Source organism: Fulvia fulva, chromosome 3 (assembly GCF_020509005.1).
Source record: "Fulvia fulva chromosome 3, complete sequence".
NCBI lineage: Eukaryota > Fungi > Ascomycota > Dothideomycetes > Mycosphaerellales > Mycosphaerellaceae > Fulvia > Fulvia fulva.
Window position 1 is genome coordinate 2,871,371 of NC_063014.1, and position 22,535 is coordinate 2,893,905.

Consider the following 22,535-nt stretch of genomic DNA (forward strand, 5'->3'; position numbering starts at 1 on the left):
TGTCTCGAATGCGACTCGAACATTTCCAAGGTCGATTAAATTTCTTGGTGACGACTTTAGCCGAGCAAGGGTCCTCTGCCGGCATCCGAAGCCCTAAAGCTATGCTTGTTTCGGCTGAGCAAGTTCACATGGGAGGGCAACTTCAGTCCTCGTGGCCACTTCCTTATCATCTCCCACATCTGCACCGCTTGCCTCCTCGTCCTCTACACTTCCATCGACGCATTCTCTCAACAATGTCTCACTCGCATATGGACCATGGCGGTATGGACCATGGAGATATGGATCATGGAGGCCACGGCGGCATGGAGCCCATGTGTAGCATGAACATGCTCTTCACGTGGAGCACTCAGAACCTCTGCATCGTCTTCAAAGGATGGCGAATCACCGGATTCTGGTCTTTGATCTTCTCGCTCCTCGCCATCGTGGCGATGACGGCAGGGTACGAAGCCATTCGGGAGGCCTCGCGACAATACGACGAGAGGCACGCGAGCGTAATCGAAAACATTCCACGTGAGTTATCGATGCACAGTATAGGCTATCAGGGCCTGTGACTTATGATGCAGAAGAATCTCTGGAGGCTGGCGAACGAAGCTCATTACTACGATTAGGTGGCTCGGTGCAAGCTGGAAAGCAGAAGGGCAAGGTCGTCAAAGCGGCCTTCTATGGTGTGCAGGTATTCTACTCGTTTTTCATCATGTAAGTGCTCAACTCGCCAGACTCGGCTGTAAACTAATCATAGCAGGCTTCTATTCATGACGTACAATGGTTGGATCATGATTGCTGTTGGTGTTGGTGCTTTCATTGGCTACCTCATGTTCAGCGGATCGCCGCCGACGAAGAGTGCCGCCTGCCACTAGTCTTGGGGTCGAGAAACTTTCGAGGCTGGATGTCGGCAAGGACTTTGAGCGTACGCCTTAGAGGAGATCTTTCCTGTTTCAGATACGTCTTCCTTCCACTTTGCAGACCAAGCCTTACATCCAGAGAAGTCACCAAATGCACGATCGCACCGTCTCGCATGTATCGTGGAAGTTGTGGCACAGTCGCTTGGCTACTGCAAGTGTCAAAGGACCTTGACAATCATCACCGGCGGGCACGCTTGCTTTCACTTGCACACATGGCTGTCATGGCAAACAACCAGAGCACTCTGGCTTTGTACTGCATGCGTAATTCAGCCCACCTTACCCAACGAAGCACCTCTACAATCTCAGAGCAACATGGAAGCTACAGACACTTACAAGACACCAAGCAAAAGTTCTCAGTATGCGGATCTCGCGAATGCCATGATCGAGCGCCGCAAGTCCGTGGCATCAAAAGAGGTCAAGCTTACTTGGCAAGCATACAAAGGGCAGCTGAAGCCATTAAGAGACGGACTGAGCTTCAAGACCAAGTCAGACATCCCCAACTATATCCTTCTGCTCGAGAACCTGATCTCAGCGATTGAGACGGGCAAGAGTACAGCAGAGACTCGGCTGCAGCTCTGGCAGCAGGAGACACAAAACACGCAGCCTCCATCAGAATCTTGGAATGATACAAGCCAGCTTCCAGAACCACTCAGAACGCAGCTTCTACGAATGCAGGCGGAACACAAACAAGAGCAAACAGAAATGCTGAAGCGCCTCCAGGACCTGGACCAGACCATCACCACTCTACGTGTAGCATTGGAACTGCCAAGGTCTTCGCCCTTGCGACGGTACACCGTGATGGACTTGAAGTCACTCAACAGTAACTTCAGCACCATCATCCGTCTCCATGGAGAATACCACGAGATTGCTTGTTGCTTCTGTGGCGCAAATCATTCAACGTCAAACTCGAGGCTCTTCATGGGATGGAATGCCATGAGAAAGCATATTCGCTCGAAGCATGGGCTAACAGAGGGCAGCTTGAGCGATGGTGAGCTGTTTGATTGGTGCTCACGAAGGACTTTTGACGGCGAAGATGTGAAACGTATGCAGGTAGGGGAGCAGCCGCTTTCCGGGGCGATCGTGACGAGGGATGGGGACGGGACAGGAACTTTATGGTGAGGGTGGAGGGTTCAAGATCCTGCGCACGGGTTATTGCTGGGTATCGTGTTTCAGAAAAGATCAGTGCTGTCTTCGAGCGATCCACTGCTTCCACTTGCCCAGTGACAGAATAGCTTTCGGGAAGATCGACAGGCCTGGTCTCGGAGCCGCCTCCACAAGTGCTGTGGAATCTAATGTTTCATAGCACCATCTACGAGCTTGAGGCTTTCCCTCAGATATTGCTTGCGCCAATCTTGATCCGTTTGTGAGAACTACAATGCTCTGAGATGTCCATGAAGTTGAAGGAGAGACGTGTTCCCTCGAAAGGCAAGGGAAAGCAGCCATAACCCAACGGCCATCACTGCTGACATGTCGGCACTTCAACTAGCGCGCCGACGTTGTTGAGCAATCATATCCCTGCACAGACGGAGCTCTAACATTCTTGCTTCGTTGGGGAACTTTCACACTCACACATCTCGCATGTGAAGATGCAACTCTGCTCACACTAGCCCAGCAACAGTCAAGCAATGCGCAAGAAGTGGACAGCTCCGTCGCACCGCAAACATGTCCTCTTTCCATGACCTCAACATCCCATACACACCAAGCGATCAGAACCTTTCACGAACACTAGCTTTCGCGCATGAGCTGGGCTACAATGTCGTTGCATTGAACCACACCATCACAGGCAGACTGCCCACAGACACAGTGTGTATCATATCTGCCAATATAAATCACCAAATCCTGACACATCCTAGAAATGCGCCATTCCAGATCCTCTCCCACAAAAGGATGTCCCCGCGAAGCTTACAGTCCTGCGGAGACTCACCTTGACTCTCACCGAATCTGGCTACCAAAATGCCCGCCTCACAGCCCTCTCCGCGCCCTACGACGTCCTCGCTCTCCGTCCCACCGACGAACGAACCCTCCAACTCGCATGCAGCAGTCTTGATTGCGACATCATCTCCCTCGACCTCACCCATCGCATGAACTTCTTCTTCAAGTTCAAGATGCTCTCAGAAGGGATCAAAGCTGGGAAGACGATCGAGATCTGCTATACTCAAGGTCTGCTAGGAGATGCGCAGGCACGAAGGAATTTGATCAGTAACGCAACGCAACTGATCAGGGCAACGAGGGGACGAGGCATGATTTTGAGCTCGGAGACGAAGGTGGGAGCTGTGGGGTTGAGGGGACCGTGGGATGTGATCAATCTTGCTGCAGTATGGGGACTGGGGCAAGAGAGAGGGTTTGAGGGTTTGAGCAAGGAGTGTAGGAGTGTGGTTGTTACTGCGAAGTTGAAGCGGACGGGATATCGGGGCGTCGTGGATGTAGTATATGGTGGGGAGAAACCGGTTCGGGTGGAGAAGGAGGTGGTCATTGGGAGCGGGAAGGGAAAGCAAAAGCAGGAGAAGGCCCAAAAGCAGGCACAGGCTCAAAGTCAGCAGCAGGGTCAGAAGAGAAAGGCAGAAGAGGAAGCTGGCAAGGATGACGAGGCTGCTGTAAATGAAGACGGAGTAGAGAAGCCTATCAGCAAGCGGGAAGCGAAGAGGAGAGCGACCAAGGCTCGATCGGAAGCTCTTGCTACTAGCGGAGCCTCGAGCGCGGCAGAGAACAAGTGAACAGCAAGGAGAAGCCCTCATCTATGTCATCACCTTACATCATGTCTCTCATGTGCCCCAGTCCGCGCCCATCTGCACCGGCATCCAGCAACAAGGCCACGACATCTTCATGTCCAGCTCTAGCAGCCGCATCCAACGCAGTCGATCCAAGATAACGCCCACTCGGAGCATTTACATCAGCGCTGGCAGCCAGCAGTCTACGCACGGTTTCAATACAGCCGCTCGAAGCCGCTGCCTGCATCGCCGTCAATCCCCTATTCCTGCATGCAGGCGTGTTGACCTCCGCTCCTCTCTCCACGAGCAACCCCACCGCTTCCTCATGTCCGCACTCCGCAGCACCTTGCAGCGGCGTACGACCATAACTTTGCGCAATAGCAGCATTCACGTCCGCACCACGATCTAGCATCTTTTGCACAATAGCAAGATTGCCACCTTCGGCGGCGGCTTGTAATGGCGTCCGACCCATGTAACGATGAGCTGAGAGATTGACATCTGCGCCGGCTTGAAGAAGACAGTCGACAACGTCTTCATATCCTGCTCCAGCCGCGAGAGCGAGGGCGGCTCTTCCGCCGTTGTTGCCGCCTGGGTCATCGACGTTGGCACCGGATTTGAGGAGGAACTGAACGATCTGAAGACGCCCTTCTACCGCTGCTGCTTGGAGAGCGGTCCTGCCGTAGAAGCCACTGGGGGCTTCATTTGGATCGTGACCTTGTGTTAGAAAATTGGACACTTTGGCAAGGTCACCTCGAGAGCAAGCGAGCTGTAGTGGTGTCCAGGCTTCTTCTTCGTCTTCGCAGTCTTCTGCGCTGGTGAAGCCGAGGGTTGCTCGGAGGTTGTTGGCCATGAGAGCATAGCCACTACTGTTTAAGACACATCATGCGCTGTTTCGGATCTCGCGTCGGGTCTTGGAGATACGCCACAATGGAGAGCTCGCCAAGTGGGGCGGATAGACATGCAGCCCGCTCGTTCGCATCGCTAGCGAGAGGTCATCCGGATGGTCACGGCGACCGACTGTGATCGTTGCACGTGCGAGAATTTCTGTGACCAACCACAGGGAGATGATGGCTTGCGTGCTCACATGCACATGGCGGAACAGAGCTCGAAGCTTAGTTTGCAACATATGCAGGTACACTGGGTTAATGCCATAATGCTAGTGTACATATAAACATTGGAAGAAAACATCATGACTACTCCATCCACCATATGGCCTCCCAGATGTCGTTTGTGAGCACTTCACAATCTCGGCATCATATGCCAAGCAGTATCACGACAGAAGTCGGAAGCTTGCGGCAAAACCTGGAAAAGGGTAGTCGACATTAGCCGATCGTGGGGTATCATCAAAGAATCGCAGGCTGGTTCCGGGACTGTCGTGGTGCTTCACGGGTTCCATGACTGCTGTGAGAACGCAGAAGCATTCGAAGGCGTGCGCGACATCAAAGAGGTGCCATGACCAGAGTCCGTAGCTAGTGGCGAACGATGGGCTTGTGTGATGTGCCTTGCGATGTTGTCGGCGCGAGTATAGCTCTTAGTACAACCGCGGAAAGGGCAGTAGTGGCGACGACCAGTCTCATGCACTGATGCTACGTGTCGTCGTACATCTTTTGGGTGTAAGAACCTCCAAGGACATTCGTAACGGCAAGGATATGGTCGGCTTGCCATGTCAATGTGGACGTTGTTCACATGATGCCGACGAATTTCAGTTGGCTGATGCGTCATCATCGGAAGTGCAGTTGCTCTTACCTCAGATCTTCCATTTTGGCGAACGTTACGTTGCAGTGCTGATCCTGACATGGAAAGGGCAAGTCCGAATCCCGTAACGCAAGTCCTGTCCGTCGACGTTGCGAGAACGAAGAGGTGGTCGACGTGGCGCCTGGCGACATAGGTATGGTTGATGACGCCAGTGCCCCATTGTCGTGCACCGATCGCCGGTGACCACCTCGTTCGGTGCCATTGACTAGGCCCTCGACGCTTCTAGGATCGTTGGTGTATCCCTGTCGTATCATGCTGTTTAGATTTTGCATAGGAGTTTCAAGAAAGGTCTGATTGGGGTTCTGTGGTAGTTGGTGGTGTTGAGCTGGTGAACCGCTATATGGTGACCAAGACGGATTCTGCCACAAGCTTGGATCATGGTGATGAGGCGGGTAGCGATTTCGAAATGCTCCAATGCTAGCACTAGCGTCGTGACGAGAGGACTGCGCTGCTTGTAGCGCTCGCCTATTGCCCTCAGCATGAGGGTAGATCACCCTATGCGGAATTTGATGCATCTGTTCGACTCGCGGCTGGGCAGCTTCGGCATAAGTCACATAGCCAGTTGCTCTCTGGACTCCCTGCGGTACAGGCACTGCCGACGAGATGTTTTGCTGTGCACACTCATGCTGCCTGACTTGAAGCGGTAGTGCGGGATCATTTTGTGGCTGCGGTAGCCTTGGTGGAGTGACTGGCAGAGGCACCATTGATGGGTTCCCACCTTGGGCTACAACTTGTGCCCAGGTTCTGGGTGACGGCGATCTCTCTTGAACATAATGACTCTGACGTCGTTGCTGTGGCGGCGGTGACGGCGATAAGAGACGTAGGTCGATGGTGGAACATTGGAAGCATTCGGCCAGCGGGAAGGCCGCGTTTGGACAACCATGGAGATGGAATTGTTGAGGCGCCTGGCAAGTCAGCGTGCGACAGCAGAGGTGGGCAAGAAGACCTACTTGTGAGATGTCTGTAGCTTGTCCAATGTAAGAGAAAAGACCGGCTTGGTTCATGCTATCGGCAAAGAGTAGTTCATTCTGAAAGTCCATGGTGGAAGCGTGGAGATGCCACCTTGGCCTCGCCGATGTCGATGGGATTCCGCCAGTTAAGTACAGTCTCAGGAACGTCGCCGCCCTCCAGATCGCAGTCCCAGAAAGGCAAGTGTCCTGCCGCCCGTCCTGGCGGCGCTGGAGGTGCCTTCGCGGCAGCAATGCCGGGGGAAGTAGTGCCGGCAGTCGAGGTTAATAGACACCTGGAGCAAACGAAACAAAACGTAGATCTCTTACGTGTACCACCAAACACAAGTGATATCCTAGTAGGATGACTCTACTCGAGCATTCGCACTGCACACTGCGCAGCTAGAGCCGGGAGGCCGCATCATGTCCTCGGTCCCGTTACTAGCCGTGGCATTGATACCACGGCGGTAGAAAGTCGCCGTGCTCATGATAAGCCCGGCCAGGTGCGAGATGAGTCGTGAAAGAACACAACGCCGTGCTAAGCTCATGGCCGGTGAGCAAGAACGCAAGCAAGTTTGCAAACGATGAAAAGAGAGGCGGTAGATAGAGTGGAGCGTGATCGGCGAGACGTCAGACTGCATTCACCTGCAGTGCGGAGGGCTCTTGGGTAGCTCTAGACCAGTAGGAGGGATGGTAATCGTTTTCACGGGCTGGTTGGCCAAGCAATGCCGGCATGCAGTCTCCGCCTGGCGAACGTGTTCATCGCCGCGACCGGGATGGCCGGCGCATGCACTGTGCTGCTATGCTGTGCAGTATGCAGCGGATTCGGTGGGCGCTCTGGAGGTGCGGTTGCAGGAAGCATGACCACTGCAGGTGGGTTCAAAATGGAGTGGGGTGTACGCCTCGGCTCGGCGGAAGTCAATCTGCTGGAGCCATTTGCTCGGGACAACGACCTTTGGAGGTGCACAGCCACTTTGTTTGCTACCCACCACCACCACCACCACAGCACTCTGATGCCCACCGACTCGCATTGGCAGACTGGGCGTTGGCGGTGCATACGTCGACTATGCTTCGTCTTACGAGCTTGGAAATGCTTGCATGGAGCGCAGTTGATCTGCCCACCGCCCGCCCGAAGGGCGTAACCACTGCTTGGAGATAATCCTCATAGGGCGAACCCCAGCCTCATCGGGCGAAACGCGATGTACAGTACCTCTCGACAGCTGTCGGCACCAGGCAGCTCCCAGCGCGGTCTACTCGCGAGCTGGCGTGCGATGACCTATGTGCGACCCTTGGCGCAGCAAGAGACTGCTTTGGGACTTGCCAACACGCGCGTTAGGAAGTGACTCAAAGGGTTGGCGTAATTCTGCAATGCGTACTGAGCACTCGCGTACGTTGACACGTTTGCTTCCGCGCGCCTGAGATGGAGTTGTCACACCTGTCAGAGATGAGACGCCTCGGGCAACACACCACACCGCTGGTGACTGCATGTCGAGTACCGCTGGTGTCGATGCAGCTTCTGCTTGCGCAACCGCACATTCGAGCTGTATGTCCTGCGTACACTGTTCAGCTGGGCATGCTTTGGTAAGCTTCACCTCGAAGTACTCACGAGCGCGCTGGCGACCTTTTCCCGCTGGCCAAGCTTGTCTGGCCCACAGCGTCCAATGCAGAAGGCTGACAGGAGCCGCGATAAGAAATGGCATTGTGTAAGTGATGCCACGCACGAATTCACGAGCCCAACCCCATCGTACACCTCGTACACCAAGGCATTGCCATTATAATACCCTTTCGCGACCCGCGGCCCGTGAAGCCCTTCTGAACGAAACTCGATCTAACCTGTATTCGTGCTTCCCCATCGGATCCGTGCCTGTGCGAGCTCGTGGTCTAGCCAGGCTGCCGTACTGGCCGGTGTGCTGGACACGTCAGTCACAATGCTAATGAATGGGATGCAGCGCCTGAGGGAGCTCTCTGCTGGGATTGAGAGGCCAAAGAAGGGAGGATATTGATTCAGTCGTAAGCTGCTACTGCTGCCGCCTCTGTGGACTGCATGGGCCTGGGAACCTCCTTTGCGCCAACGCCGTGTAATGCGGACGTATTCTAAATCGCTCAAATGCCGGCGCAACCTTTGCGGAAATTGGGTATCGAACTGAACCAAACCAAGTTGTATGACAAGAACACAATGCAATAATGTGCATACCAGTCCTGTCTCCAAGCATGCCACTGTGCCATGCTGTCGTATCGGTCGTGGAATCGTGCCATCGTCATGGGAAAGCAAAAGAAGGATGCGAAGCCTGCTGAGGCGTATCAACTCGATGTTGTGTCGTGAGATGGCGATCAAGATGGTCCTGGCGTCCAAATCCCTTGCTGAAATACTTACACCCTTGGAAGGTGCAGTAGTACTTCTTCCTGTTGGGATCATGCTTCGGAGCATGTCGTCCCAGATCCTTTTTATACTGGAAGCGCTTCTCACATATGTTACAGACATGCAGACGACTCATGTAGGGCGCATGGGAACGCAGGTGGTGGGTGAGTTCTCCTTGCGTTGGAAAGCCAGCTTTGCAATAGCCGCAGACAAAGTTACCCATCATCTCCTCGCGACTTCGCCTCGAACCAGGACGAGTCGATGACCCTGTAGTCGAGGCAGAGGTCGGCGAGCGATTTGCGGCCATGTCCTCGGGTGGAGCCAGATGGGCCGTGTTAATGCTGAGTCTGGCGTGGCACCCAATGGCAGGAGCGCGTCTCGCCCACCCTTGCATGTAACCAACCGCACCATTGACCATACCTGGATGATAGTTTGGACTACTCGTAACATCAAAAGGTAGTATCTGAGGTATCTGGGGAGAGAGGTAGGGCGCTTCGGGGCAGAAAGGTGTTTCCAGCAATGGCGTTGGCGTCATCATTCCAGCTTCGGATGAGGTCCTGGGGTACGACTGAAATTCATGATTGACGAATGCCCTCGCTTGTTGCCGATCATCGACGTTGTGCGACTCCTGCACGGTCCATTGCTCTGCTGGCACCGGCACTTGGGGTGCGCCTGGGTACCCATATATATTCGAAGAGTCTAGAGACGGGCGCTGATCGCGACTGGGCTGCGAAGGAGGTTGTGCTGCTATGCCGGCGGCTTGATCAAGTTCGCGAGTGATTGACTGCTGGTATTGAGGTCGAAAAAGTCGGTTCGATGCCGCTGAGATGCGGTGATGTCTTTGATCATTTGGCGCACTTTGTGAGTACGAAGACCATTCAGGATGGGTCGCAACATCCCGGGACTGGGTCTGCGCTTCCCAGGCATCAGAAAGCTCCAGGTTTGTGAAGGGGAAGTAGTCTGTCTGCGGGGCCACGGCTGGCGCTTGAACGATGTTCGAATGAGGTTGAGATCGTGGTGGCGACCGTCTTCTGGGTGATGCTGCTAGGGTACTGCTTCCGTCTCTTGGCGATGAGATCTTTGCTGCTCGGTCAGCATGCATCAAACATTCCCCACCAGCGTGCTGTCTAACCATTGGGTTGATGTTGATGTGGCTGCTGCCCGCGACTAGGCCTGCCGCGAATTGGCCGCCGACGCTGTCAAAGAGATCCCAACTCCAGTCCATACTGTCGAAGGCGCCGCCATCGGGATTGGCTCTCGCGCAGGTCGCCAGTGCGACGACTAGTAGAAGAATTGCTGCTGATCTGGTATTGTACGAAATCATCGGCGAGCTTTGCTAAGCGACCGTGGTATCTGTTGTGAGTAGATGGTAATGTTCCTTGTCCTGTATCCACAGAGAAGAGCAGATGGTATAGGGAAACCATACTTACGTCCGCCCTTCCGTATATGTAGTCCAGGGCGTTCGCATGTCGATGGAGTGAAGCCGCCCTTAGACGTCAGTGTTGTGCTCTCACGAAGTCGGGACTGCGCCTCGCTAGCCCACCAGCCGCAGCAGAGTTCACGGTGCGCGACCAGGGTGAAAGGTCTGCAAACGCTAGCGTATCGCCAAGTAGGGCATTTGTAGGCTTCACCATACCGCTAGCATGCATTGTTGACGCCATACCGTTGACCGTCGAAGTGGATGGGATTGTGCAAAGAGAAGTGTGGTGTTCTTGTTGAAGTTGCTCTTGAGACAGGCGGTCGAGGAGGTCAAGCTCCTGACGAATCACATCGAGGCTTGGTCTTGGTGCGGGGATCTTGTGTCTGCCACGCCTACTTCACCCCCGATTTCACGTTTGCTGTTGCACCAACACCGTGGCTGTAGTCTTACATGCTATACCGGTCACCAACACATCTCGCATTTACAATCATAACATACAATATGGCGGCCGCCTCCGATAAGATTGACTCTGACCCGGAAGCACGACCCTGGCAGCTCCCGCGATCTGGAATATTGCTTTGGGTCTGCATAAGGCGACCATACTAGGATCAATTCCCCGAATGCTAGAAAGGCACGTTCACGAGCAGTAGACACGGTCTGGTATGGCTTGCAGTCGATAGTGCTCCTTCGTGCAGCATCGGAGGCTGTGCAAGTGGGGTCCAAACCGCTCACATCAGCAAGCTCACGAGAGCTTCGTGCAGCGTTAGCGCAGAGAATGACCGTCTTTGCAAACGCCCGGGTGGACGGGTCACGATTGCCCGGCCCATGCATTGGGTCATGTACGCCCCAACCTTCATGTCAGGCTTCCAGCGCTAGAATCGACATAGAAGGTCTGCACAGCGTCTATACAGACATCTGGCAAAGTCGATGGCGTGGAATGTGGCAGATACGCTTGCATGCGGATCAGAATGCCGACAATGTGTCCGTGGAGAGCGTGCGCGGGTGGCAAGGCACGTCTTCTCCTGAGAGACCAGCCATCATCGCGCTGCAAGATACCTTGGCAGATAGAAGCAGTTGTCACTGCAGAAGAGGCTCAACGAGACGGGACGGTAAGCTTTCGGTCTATGCCTGACATTATCGCATCTATTTGCACATTGGGTATCGTTCAAGTCAACAAACGCCAATCCTGTATCCCTGCTGGCCCATAGTTCCTCGCGAAGCAGTAACTTCCTCATCCTGCAATGCACACCCGAGTCATGGGGAACAGTACTCGCCCGCTAAGCCCATGCCAGAAGATGCTCAAACATATCGTCATATACGGATCATCCCCTCGGAATCATCGTCCAGCTTCTGAACCATGCCGCGATCTTGCTGGAAATACATATCCATGGATCTTCTCCATGTGTCGTTTCCAGTGGTCTCGCCGTGCCCAGCCTTTGTCGAAGAATCTGCAACCGCGAACATCACATTTGTGCTGGCCTCCCCCTCGCGAGTTATGGATCTGACTCGCGAGATGACGAGATAAGTCCTTTGGGAATTGAAAGCTTTTCTGGCATTGGTCGCAGATGTGCGCTCCTTCTTTGTGGTATCTTTCGTGATGTTGTAGGTCTTGTTTGGTCGTGCACTCCTTCTCACAGCCTTCATATTGACACCTGTAGACTGCCACCGAGGGAGGTGCACTTCTGGGGTATGTCTGTACCGTCTGCCTTGGCTGTGCCTGTGGTGCTGATTGCACCTCCCTCATCTGATTCGTAACGTTCGTGTTCTGAAAAGCCCATCGTTGGATATCAAAGCGCTGATCAGACTGCTCAAGGAATTGCTCGGTCATGAGATGTGCCATGCCATATCCTACGGCGCTGTTCGCTCTCCCTCGCCGCATTGGTGGCTGTCTTGTAGGTGTGCTCGGGGCATCGAAGTAATCTTGCTGCGTGGATGTACAAGATATCGGCGTTCTATAGGCATCGTATGGGCTCAGGGTATCGCGATACACCATCAAGGGAGGCTGGCTGGTATTGAGATTAAGATGCGGTGAATGCTGCAGTCTTGACTGCGGTAATGCGATCTGTGGCAACGCATTATCGCCTTGCGGTATTGAGCGAGGTGAGCATGAGGCTGGCGGAGTTGCCAACATTTGCTGCTGTAGATGAGAAGGCAGTGGGGTCGTTGGCAGCCAGTCCACCCCATCCTGATAATGCAGCTGAGGCTCCAGGTCACGGTATGAATGATCCGGCGCCATGACACTTTGATCAGCGAGGTTTGGACTATGCGTGTGGCCTTGCACATCCATGTGTTCCTCCATGTCCCGAGATAGGTTGTCCGAAGTCATGCGTTGTTGACCACCGAGAGTTGCACTCGGCATATGGTTTTGCAGAACCATGCGACCGTCCCCGGGTCCAAGCTCAAGCTCGGATATCCAGGGGATGCCAGCTTCCAGATCGATAGATAACTCGCCCGCGAAGTCATCTTGGGACTGGTACGAGGCATCGAATTGCGATTCACCCTCGAATTGAGCTCCTGTCTCCGGCAATAGGACTCCTTCTGTGTTGCGTAGTCTTGGATCGAGATATTGGTACTTTTCGTCCTTCCTCTGCTGGAAGTTCATCGCATCCATAATGGAGCAACCGCTGGCGGTTGTGATAGGAGTCGGTCAAGTCGTGTGGTGAGGTCGAGGTCGTCGATGTTACGAAGTGTATCTTTGAAGCAACGCAGATAGCGTTTAGAAGGTCTTGGACATGGAGAAATTGTCGGCAGTCAGCAGTTCGCAAACAGCTCGATGAATAGTATGAGAAGGCAGAAGGCGGGCGTTGTTTCGTGTTGGGATTCGAGTGCTTTTAGTTAACAAGGCGGCCTCGCGACGCCAAAATGCCATAACATGACGATGATGGAGCTGCTCCAAGGTTGTCCCAATGCAGCCGGGCTGTGCATTGCAGCAGCAACAGAAATACATCCCCGAGAAATAGAAACATCACAAACGAGTACCCCATGCAACACCTCCACCGGTGAAGATGGCAGCGGTAAAAGATGGAGTGTAGCAAGATGAAACAACAATGAGGTGAACGTGCACATACCTGCTGTCCTGCCCTGCCGATCACCCTGCCGTGATGTTCCGATGTCACTCTTCGGGTTGTTTGTCGACCGCCACGCGGGGCAGACAGCTCTTGACGAGCGACAGGAACAGTGAGCGGTGCTGCTTCACCGCATGATGCTCGACTTGCCTATCGTCTTCGGTAGCGACCGCACTCCGCTAACGAAGGTACTTCTGTCTGGCATCCCAGCCTTTGCTGCATGCGCGGTGGAGGCTGATCTTGAGCTCTGCCATGCGCTTGCTGACGCACGTAGCCCGTGCCAGCTTCGGGCCACAAAGTCGAAACACAACCGCAGCATACAGCTGGCTCCGCCGCGATGCAAAGCTCGAAATGGGACACCAGGATGCACGATCGCTCAGACAAGCCCGTCAGCCCGATAGCGCGGCATGGTTGTGCAAACAGAATGCCAGCACAAATCCGCAAGAGATGACCAGGGCTTTTGGTCTTGGCAGAAGTTCGTGGGATGTCGTCTTCGCTTAGCAGGAGGACTGGGGCCGACATCAGTCACCGCGCGCCGGCTAGCCCAGGCAGGTATCGTGTCTTGAATGCGATTGCAATGCTGGTCCTCCAAGTGTCAATGTCCCGGCTTCTTCATCCTAGTCGCTGTTCCTCTTAAGTAGGACCTCGACTTTACCATGTTTCGCGAATCCAATACGTCTATGAGCTGCCTGATGGCGGGCCATGGGCCCATACGATCCATGTTGGCTAACCGTGACCGCACGGACTGGATAACGCGACATCAGGTACTTCAACAGCAACTGTGCCTCTCAAGGTCATGTTCAGCACAGCCCGACAGGATTATTGCCTGGTCTGGATCTCGTCGAAACGTCCAGTAGCTTTCGGATATGTTTGGTCCCGGTCCCAAGGACAGACATGGGAGACGGAATCACTCCAAAGTCTGCGTTCGCTGAGTCTGATTAGGGCCAGTCTTGAATGACGCCCAACCAGAGCCAAGATGACTGCGACACTTTTGCGGCCGCGTGCGGACTCGACAGACTCGCTGGACTGCTTGTGTTGACTTGTGCTAGAACTCCGATGGAACCGAGTCAAGTGTCCGTCATCTCAGCGAGGTCGTTAATGTTCGAGGGTCCCTAGGGCGAGGCGTATATGGGGTCCAGTCTCGCAGCGGGAAGTACTCGTGACGGTCTTTGTTCGTCATCTGTGCTGATTGATCTGCCTGTAGAGCCGTTCCGGAATCAGATGTTCGATACCGGCCTTGTAGTATGATAAGGAGAGGCTTTCGATTGATCGTAGACGTCGTCACATGAAGGTGAGTCTGCGAAGGGATGCGTCGACATACGTGGCCGCCGTCTATTGCACAGCCCCCTTCGTGCCGCGAACCAATGTGAAGTACCCGAAGCTGCAAGCTACACGGCATCTAGCGTAGCACAATCAACCAGTCATCACCGGAACGCGAGAAGGTTAGGTGTTTTGGCATGTTGATTGAGGTATGCGATGTCTGGTCGGGTCGAACGAGTGAAGTGTGAGAAAGAAAGTGCGGTGACACAGGCCATAGCGGCGGCACTTACCCGGCGGTAGGGATGACAACGGCCCCCGGGCCCCGGCATAGTGAAAAGCATACCATGTTCAGGAAAGCATGTTGGGGATGACAAGTTGGGTAAAGATATGTTTCTCCATGACCAGTTTCAAGCTGTGCGACCAACAATCGCCTTGCCAAGGCTGATACGCCTACCATATCTTATCCCAGAACCGACCCAAAGCTGTGGCAGCCCTCTCTTCGCCTTCGACTTTCCAGATGGAGCATTCTGCGTCAACCTCGGCCTTCCCACTCCAGAGGTCTGCTTCTGACGGCTTCACGAACTTCGATCGCTTCAGAATCTTCCACAGCAGGAAGACAGCTCCTGCGAATGCAATTCCGAAGTACGATGTGATGAAGCCTTGAATATTGAATGGTACGAAAACGTCGAAGCCGATGAAGAAGAGCACCACCAGGCCAGTAACAACACCGACATATGCAGCATGGGGCATCAACGGGCCGTTCCAGTGCAGTCGATCTCGAGAGACTCCCTGTGCCTTCAAGGCCCTATCCCAGCCAATCCATGTCACCTGGAAAGCCGTGTATGAGAGAACGAAGCCGCAGGTAGCGAGGTCCACGAACCAGCCGAAGACTGTGGCAGCAGAATTGGACGAGGTCAGGAATGTGATGCATCCAATCAATGCCACGGTAAGCACGGCATATATTGGCGTTCCAGCCTTGGTGCACTTCAAGAAGAATCGAGGCGCTTGTCCGTCTAGTGCCAGAGAGTATAGCGTTCGCGATGCGCTGTATAGGTATGCATTGCCGCAGGACCAGCCACTAATCAGGATCAGAACGTTGACCAAGCCAGCCAGACCACTGATGCCCAGATTTGTGATACCGATGACCCAAGGCGATGCAGCAAAGCCACTTGAGCCATTGTCGATGGCACCGAGAAGACGCGAGTCTTTGCTGGAACAAATGATCCCGACACCAAGAACGCCAAAGCCATAGAAGCCCACAATACGGTAGAACACCATTCGCGCCACTCGAGGGATGTTCCGACGAGGATCTTTGATCTCGCCGGCAGCTAAAGCGATCATGTCAGCGCCTGAGACAGAGAATGCTGCATAGAGCATGACACTTCAGAAGCCCAGGAACCTGCCAGTCACTCCATCGGTGTAGTATCCATGCATAGCATTACCATCCGTCCAATTTCGAAAGCCATACGCATCGTGCTTCGGATTACCACCGACCATCGTGACGAAGGTGAGGAGACAAAGCCCAATGATGAGCAGGAGTTTGGTACACCCAAAGATGAACTCGCTCTCGCCATACCACTTTGACAAATTAGCACACCGAGGATACTTGCCAGGGGGAGACTTCACTCACCTTGACCGCAAACACATTCAGCCCCAAACACACCACAATCACAACCGCCACCCACACGGCACTATTCACCCCCAAATCCCAATACTCCATGACCGTCGCCACCGCACAAATCTCCGCACACCAAAGCATACTACTAGCATAGAAATACGTCCACCCCAACGCAAACCCGAAAGCTGGATCAACAAACCTACTCGCGAATTCATAGATACTGCCCCGTATTGGTAGATGCGTCGCCATCTCTGCTACACGCATGTTGCAGGGCCACATGAAGAGCGTCGGGTAGATGATGTAAGCCAATAGGCAGGAGAGCGAACCCGCGGTGGAGAGAGAGGCGCCGATCCCGACGAAGAGGCCGGTTCCTATGCTGCCGGCGATGGCCATGAGTTGGACGTGGCGGTTTGCGAGGCCGCGATGGGTACGGCCATATTTGGCTGTGAGGTCATCGGGGGAAGAGAGCCTGGTGGTCCTGTCGAGCTGGGAGGGTGAGTCTGGGTGTATGGAAGTGATTGGCACTTTGGCAATCTCTGTGTCGATGTCTGGGACGTCCATGGTTGATGGAGGGAGAGTCGGTCTGTAACGTAGAGACCTGTCGGAATCGTGGACATGATGTACAAGCCTCACAGACGCCTACCACTTCCTGTCTGAGTGTAGGAGCATCGCCCTAATCATGGCCAAGCCTTTCTTATCTACAAGCCTGGCTGCTGTACTCCTGCTTGTCGGTACTGAGTTTAGCCGGGGTCGAGAACACACATCGTACCTCTTTGCCCTATCTATCTCTTGGTGGCTAGGCGAGCTGAATATGTTCAATAGAACGTGCTACATCACGCAAGCTTCGGCTGCTTGACATTGGCTCTGTGCTTCTTCATCGACTCGGCAACAGTAATGCCATTTCGGATATCAGCAGCCACATTCTCATCGGCCTCGACTTGCGACGCTATCAGATCGATGGCTTGTTCCGCGAGTGCTTGTGGTAGGCATACGACGCCGTTGAGGTCTGCGATTAAGATGTCGCCGGGGTTTATGATAGAGTCTTGATCCTCGCTGTTGAATCTCACGGGTGCGTTGATCTGGTCGCTGTATAAGTCTTACGTGTTGGAGAGATATTTGAAGCTCGACCTACCTCACTAACGCGAGCGACTTCCTGCGGCGCTGTCGTGCCTACGTCTTTTGCGAAGACCGGGTAATCAAGGTCACGATGTTCTTGCAAGTCTCGTAGTCGTCCATCGATAATAGTTCCAACGGCTCCTAAATGCTTGGCTCTTGTACTCATAAGACCACCGTAGCAGGCATTGATCATTCGAGGAGGAGCTGAGATGAAGACTACTGCTCCCTGCGGAACAGAGTCTATCTGTAGCAACTTCGCGTCAACAAATGGTTTCGCCTGATCTTTCAGGCCACACATACATAATGCCCTTGCGGCTTCGGCTCATTCTCGTAGTTCTTCTTCACGTATTTGACGGTATATGCTGGACCTATGATTTTCGTAGCACCTTCTTGCCGTTTGGGCGACCACATTGTGAGGCCTGGGAGGAAACCGCCATGAGGCACTTTGAGCTTCGTCAAGGCATCGGCCACATCACAGCTTTTCTCATCGTTAGGATCGTGAGCCTGGGTTGATAAGGGAGGTGGCTACCTTGTGAAGCTCTCCAATGCTTTGACTATGCTCTTTGTGGCCATTGTGATCGTGGATAATACTGGATACGCCAGGAATCTGTTTCAGGCAAGTACTTGCAACCGATCGCTGGAACTTGGTTTGTTACGAATGGTTCATCAATCTGCTATTCAGAAGAACTGTGTATCCGCGATGTTGCGGATGTAGATAATACTTGATGCATGTTTATGTTGGAAGACGACAAGCCGACATCGGTGGGGCTGTTTCGAGTGAGCCCAAACTTTGCTTCTCGAGCCACGGGGAAAAGCCACGGGAAAGTGCCATGGAACATAGCAGACTCATTATCACCAGCGAGTGGCTACAATGAAGGTATGCTCATTCTGCAATCAGCGGCGTTGCCACAGTACTAGTACACAACGGCAATATCGCTCCTACAAGCTCAGACCCTCAAGGTACTTGCGAGCAGCCTCAACAGCATCATCGACCTTGTCAAGATTCATTCCCTGTCCAAGAGATGTAGCGCCCTTGCCACCAGCCTTGCCACCAACCACGGTAGCAACTTCGCCACACCACTTCGCAGCGTCTGCGCCCTTGCCTTGTGCCTCACTCGAGACGTGGCAACCATGAACGACCTTGCCATCAGCATCAACTGCGCCCAAAATATAGACGGTCTTGTCCTTCTGCTTCGAGCCAATAACCTTGATAGTCTCCTGGACAGCCTTGGTGCCTGACGATAGACCTGGCACCGATAACACCAGCGTCTTGTCCTCCTTGTTCTTCTCAAAGTGCTCGTTGACAGCATCGAGAACACGCTTGTTCTCCGCCTTTTGGGCAGTCTTCTGGTGATCAAGATTGTCTTTCACGACCTTGCTCAAACGCTCGCGGAACTGGTTCTTGGCGACAGCTGGAAGCTCATCGGCGTTCAGTCGCTGTTGGTCGACCTTGGTTTGTTGCTCCTTCTCTGGTCCGAATGTCATCTTCTCGAGCTCGGAGATACTCTTTTCCCACTCCTCTGTGTCTCGCTGGAGCTTGTGCGCAGTTCTTCCTGTGACGGCAATGATACGTCGAATGCCCTTTGCAATGCCACTCTCCTCAACGACAATCAAGTCCTTGATTTCACTTGTATTCTTGACGTGGGTACCGCCGCAGAACTCAACTGAGACATGGCGCCAGTCTTGTCGGGGCGGGTCTTCCAACAAGTCCTCCACAGGCACGCCAATCGACACGACTCGCACTGGATCTGGGTAAGTTTCACCAAACACAGCACGCACACCTTCGATCTGCCGAGCAGTAGCCAACGATACTTCTTTGCTGTAGACTTCACTGTTCTGGCGGATGTAGCTGGTGCTCTTCTCCTCAATCTGCGAGATCTCGGCGTCTGAGCAGCCAGACTTGTGGCTGAAGTCGAAACGCAGCTTCTCGGGCGCGACCAGAGAACCCTTCTGGTTGATATCCTCGCCAAGCACTTCTCGCAGTGCGAAGTTGAGAATATGTGTGCCGGTGTGATTGTTGCGTATCGGCTGCCTTCGCTCTTCACTGTACTGGCAAAGGATCTCAGAGCCGACGTTGAGCACACCCTCCTTCATGTAGCCGGTATGCAGGATAAAGCCTGCATAGGACTGCACGTTCTGGACATCAATCTCTGCCTCGCCATCAATGAGGAGACTACCAGTGTCATTCTCTTGACCACCCTGCTCGGCATAAAAGTTGGTCTTGTCGAGCACCACGCCGAACTGCTCGCCCTCAGGAACCTCTTTCGTTGATTGGAGAAAGTTGCCTTTGTGATAAATGGCCTTGATGGTGGCCTTGATGTTGCCCTTCTCGAACTTTGCATCGTCATTGGTCTTTGGTACATCTGGCATCTTCTCGAGTGTGTTGATGTCGTGTACAGTCAGCTTAGGATAGTCAGCGCCTGCCTTCTTGGCACCCTTCGATGCCTCTTGGTGTTTCTTCTCTGCTTCAGCAACGGCATCCTCGTCAATGTCCAGACCACGCTCTTCTGCCATAAGCTTGGTGAGATCGACAGGGAAGCCATAAGTGTCATATAGTCTGAATACATCGGCTCCAGCAATATCCTTGGCGCCCTTGGTCTTCGATGCCTGGGCATACTTCTCGAACATTGCCTCTCCACGATCCAGCGTCTTGGCAAAGCTGACCTCTTCCTCATCCAGAGTTTCCTGAACTTCAGCCTGCTTCTTGTTGATCTCTGGAAACATGTCGCCGACCTGTTCAACAAGAGTGGGCACAATCTTTGAGAAGAAGCTGCCGATTTCGACGTTGAAGTATTTTCGAGCATATCGTGCACCTCGGCGAAGAACGCGACGCACGACATATCCTCTGCCAACATTGCTTGGAGGAGCGCCATCCGAAATGGCGAATGTGAGCAATCGCACATGGTCTGCGACAACACGATATGCGGTGTCAACGCCATCTGCATCCTCTTCACCGAACTTTCCTTGGTACTCCCTCGCACCGGTAACTTCCTGGATGCGTGCAAACAGCGGAGTGAAGACATCGGTGTCGTAGTTGGACATCTTGTTCTGCAGAACAGACACCAGACGCTCGTATCCCATACCGGTGTCAACATGCTTGGCAGGCAGTGACTTGAGTGACCGATCTGGCTCGCGGTTGTACTGAATGAAGACGTTGTTCCAGATCTCGAGTACATTCGGATCGTCCTGATTGACCAGATGCGCAGCGTTCCTACCTCCAATGCGATCGTAGTGGATCTCGGAGCACGGACCACATGGCCCCTGGTCGCCCATCTCCCAGAAGTTGTCTTTCATGTCGCCAGTGAGTATGTGGTCATCGGCAACACCGACCGACTTCCAGAAGTCTCGGGCCTCGTTGTCAGGCTCGAGTCCGACATCCGCCTTGCCTTCGAAGTAGGTGACATACAGACGGTCCGGGTCGAGGCCATAGACTTTGGTTAGTAGTTCCCACGAAAAGCCGATGGCCTCCTTCTTGAAGTAGTCTCCGAAGGACCAGTTGCCCATCATCTCGAAGAATGTGTGGTGGTAAGAGTCCTTGCCGACATCGTCCAAATCGTTGTGCTTGCCACCTGCACGAATACATTTCTGTGTGTTCGTAGCACGCTTGAGCTTTGCGAAGTCCGAGTTGGGATCCACTGTTCCGAGGAAGATGGACTTGTACTGGTTCATGCCAGCGTTTGTGAAGAGTAGCGTGGGATCCGACAATGGGACAACACTGCCACTAGGGACGAAAGTGTGGCCATTTTGCTTGAAGTAGCTGTGGTGGTGTTAGTGCAACGACTCGGTATGGACTGGACTAGCAGGTGGTGATGCGCTCGCTCATGCTACTCGATGTTATAGGCACGTCTGAGCTGCAGTATAGCCAATTCTTTGTTCACGTGCATGCATTGGCTATTGATGATAGGTGGTGCATATCGCCTCCGAGCAGTGTTGATGGGCAGACTTACTCGATGAACGTCGACCGGACCTTCTGCGCCGTCCACTCAGGCTGCTGGCCTGCTGTGGAGGCCATGGTGCGGATGTAGTTGCGTGACAATGGGAAGCGGTGTTGCAGACCTTTCAGTGGGCTTCTAGAATTCCAGCGAGGGCCAAGGTGGAGGAAGCAGCTGCGTCGCATGCACTACCTTATGCACTAAGATATCGAGCTCGCGCAACCAACTGGAGGCTCCGCGTGTATGCGCGCCGTGATTGCAAGTGATGGGAGATGGCAACGATGATGTGGAATCGACCAGGAAAAGGACAGGTGCCGGTGCAGGTGCAGGTGCAGGTGGCCAATGGTGGAGCTGCTGGCACCAAGCGTCGCGCGGATCACTCAAACCTCTCCGACTCTGAGCGCTTTGCGAAGAGATTCAACCTCCTGAATCTCGGTATGCAGAATCAGCCCACCCATCACGAGACTGCAGTGTTGACTGAGTGTAAGATGCAGGCCCCAATGCCAGTAGCAACTACTACATCCCCGTCGCGAACCAGCCGTCGCCAACCGACGCGTCGACTAGTTCTACATCTCCAAACAATGGAGCCGCACGCACCGTGATGAGCAACGATGAGTACATGGACGTAGAAGACACACGTGATCGCGTCTACATTCGCGATCTCGACGAAGAGCTCGCAGACATCGAGTCGGACGAAGAGAAGCTCATCTTCCTGCCAGACATCGAGAAACGTCTCAGCAAGCTGCCAAGATACCTACTGACAGGCCGTGCCGAGGATCAGGAAGGGCAAGAGCTGGTGCTGTATGGCGTGCCGAAGTCACTGACTGTGCAGGAAGGGCAGGACACCGTGAGGAAGGCAATCATCGAGAGTAGGCAAAGAGCTCGCGACAAGGCGATAGAGGAAGCTCGACTGGAAGACATGAAACGACAGTACGACCAGAGCGCTCTGACTGCCCCTGCAGAGACGGCACATGGCTATAGTGGTGGCTATGTCGTGGACGAGCATACCGTGGACGACGATCCGGATGCAATGGACATGGACTGAGCGACGCGGCAGAGAGTCGTGCGTACAGCAATCGCTCGCGAGTCCCGCAGCGACCTGTTCAGCCATGTTTCATCCGCCGAGCCAAGGTAACAAGTCAGGGCACTTGCACGTGGTGATGCTCGTGGAGAGCAGGATTGCCAGGTCGTCCGCTCACCTACCGAAATCATCCTACGTCCGGCCTCGATGTCGAGACCTGCAGGTGTTCCATTCGCCCTCGCGTGTGGGATTCGACCGTACGACGGACCTTGACAGATTCGCACGTGGCAGATCATCGCATAGACCTGCTCCGAGCCGCATCTGTCCTTGTACCGAGTGCATACCGGGCACCACTTCTATGGCGGCGGTCCGGGGGGTGAACTCGGGTCAAGCAGGTACGTTCGCAAGCAGCTGGAAAGCCCACAAGCGGGC

General features: G+C 53.9%; 11 protein-coding genes across 11 annotated transcripts; 4 read left to right on the forward strand and 7 right to left on the reverse strand.

Moving 5' to 3' along the window:
• Positions 1 to 373: 373 nt before the first annotated feature.
• On the forward strand, positions 374 to 857 carry CLAFUR5_08230 (uncharacterized protein; the record flags this gene model as incomplete). The annotated part of the gene is made up of 3 exons (XM_047907378.1): positions 374 to 510; positions 535 to 696; positions 743 to 857. The coding sequence occupies 3 exons, from the start codon at positions 374 to 376 to the stop codon at positions 855 to 857; spliced, it is 414 nt and encodes a 137-aa protein (XP_047759251.1).
• Positions 858 to 1,214: 357 nt separating this feature from the next.
• CLAFUR5_20251 (uncharacterized protein) lies at positions 1,215 to 2,021 on the forward strand (the record flags this gene model as incomplete). Its single annotated transcript, XM_059463087.1, has 1 exon — positions 1,215 to 2,021. The coding sequence occupies one exon, from the start codon at positions 1,215 to 1,217 to the stop codon at positions 2,019 to 2,021; it is 807 nt and encodes a 268-aa protein (XP_059318929.1).
• Positions 2,022 to 2,564: 543 nt separating this feature from the next.
• On the forward strand, positions 2,565 to 3,616 carry CLAFUR5_08231 (putative ribonuclease P protein subunit 3; the record flags this gene model as incomplete). Its single annotated transcript, XM_047907379.1, has 2 exons — positions 2,565 to 2,705; positions 2,756 to 3,616. 2 exons carry the CDS (start codon positions 2,565 to 2,567, stop codon positions 3,614 to 3,616), a joined length of 1,002 nt encoding a protein of 333 aa, XP_047759492.1.
• Positions 3,617 to 3,650: 34 nt separating this feature from the next.
• Positions 3,651 to 4,460, reverse strand: CLAFUR5_08232 (Ankyrin repeat domain-containing protein 50; the record flags this gene model as incomplete). The annotated part of the gene is made up of 1 exon (XM_047907380.1): positions 3,651 to 4,460. The coding sequence occupies one exon, from the start codon at positions 4,458 to 4,460 to the stop codon at positions 3,651 to 3,653; it is 810 nt and encodes a 269-aa protein (XP_047759494.1).
• A 3,955-nt stretch (positions 4,461 to 8,415) lies between these two features.
• CLAFUR5_08233 (uncharacterized protein) lies at positions 8,416 to 9,995 on the reverse strand (the record flags this gene model as incomplete). Its single annotated transcript, XM_047907381.1, has 3 exons — positions 8,416 to 8,600; positions 8,687 to 9,749; positions 9,804 to 9,995. The coding sequence occupies 3 exons, from the start codon at positions 9,993 to 9,995 to the stop codon at positions 8,416 to 8,418; spliced, it is 1,440 nt and encodes a 479-aa protein (XP_047759493.1).
• Positions 9,996 to 11,402: 1,407 nt separating this feature from the next.
• CLAFUR5_08234 (uncharacterized protein) lies at positions 11,403 to 12,702 on the reverse strand (the record flags this gene model as incomplete). The annotated part of the gene is made up of 2 exons (XM_047907382.1): positions 11,403 to 11,750; positions 11,791 to 12,702. The coding sequence occupies 2 exons, from the start codon at positions 12,700 to 12,702 to the stop codon at positions 11,403 to 11,405; spliced, it is 1,260 nt and encodes a 419-aa protein (XP_047759253.1).
• Positions 12,703 to 14,866: 2,164 nt separating this feature from the next.
• On the reverse strand, positions 14,867 to 15,757 carry CLAFUR5_08235 (Proline-specific permease; the record flags this gene model as incomplete). The annotated part of the gene is made up of 1 exon (XM_047907383.1): positions 14,867 to 15,757. The coding sequence occupies one exon, from the start codon at positions 15,755 to 15,757 to the stop codon at positions 14,867 to 14,869; it is 891 nt and encodes a 296-aa protein (XP_047759252.1).
• A 42-nt stretch (positions 15,758 to 15,799) lies between these two features.
• Positions 15,800 to 16,595, reverse strand: CLAFUR5_08236 (putative proline-specific permease put4; the record flags this gene model as incomplete). Its single annotated transcript, XM_047907384.1, has 2 exons — positions 15,800 to 15,994; positions 16,047 to 16,595. 2 exons carry the CDS (start codon positions 16,593 to 16,595, stop codon positions 15,800 to 15,802), a joined length of 744 nt encoding a protein of 247 aa, XP_047759498.1.
• Positions 16,596 to 16,867: 272 nt separating this feature from the next.
• CLAFUR5_08237 (4-hydroxy-4-methyl-2-oxoglutarate aldolase) lies at positions 16,868 to 17,723 on the reverse strand (the record flags this gene model as incomplete). Its single annotated transcript, XM_047907385.1, has 4 exons — positions 16,868 to 17,113; positions 17,167 to 17,394; positions 17,451 to 17,628; positions 17,680 to 17,723. 4 exons carry the CDS (start codon positions 17,721 to 17,723, stop codon positions 16,868 to 16,870), a joined length of 696 nt encoding a protein of 231 aa, XP_047759497.1.
• Positions 17,724 to 18,089: 366 nt separating this feature from the next.
• On the reverse strand, positions 18,090 to 21,267 carry CLAFUR5_08238 (Alanine--tRNA ligase; the record flags this gene model as incomplete). The annotated part of the gene is made up of 2 exons (XM_047907386.1): positions 18,090 to 20,907; positions 21,098 to 21,267. 2 exons carry the CDS (start codon positions 21,265 to 21,267, stop codon positions 18,090 to 18,092), a joined length of 2,988 nt encoding a protein of 995 aa, XP_047759437.1.
• An 87-nt stretch (positions 21,268 to 21,354) lies between these two features.
• CLAFUR5_08239 (uncharacterized protein) lies at positions 21,355 to 22,127 on the forward strand (the record flags this gene model as incomplete). Its single annotated transcript, XM_047907387.1, has 2 exons — positions 21,355 to 21,517; positions 21,571 to 22,127. The coding sequence occupies 2 exons, from the start codon at positions 21,355 to 21,357 to the stop codon at positions 22,125 to 22,127; spliced, it is 720 nt and encodes a 239-aa protein (XP_047759436.1).
• Positions 22,128 to 22,535: the final 408 nt, after the last annotated feature.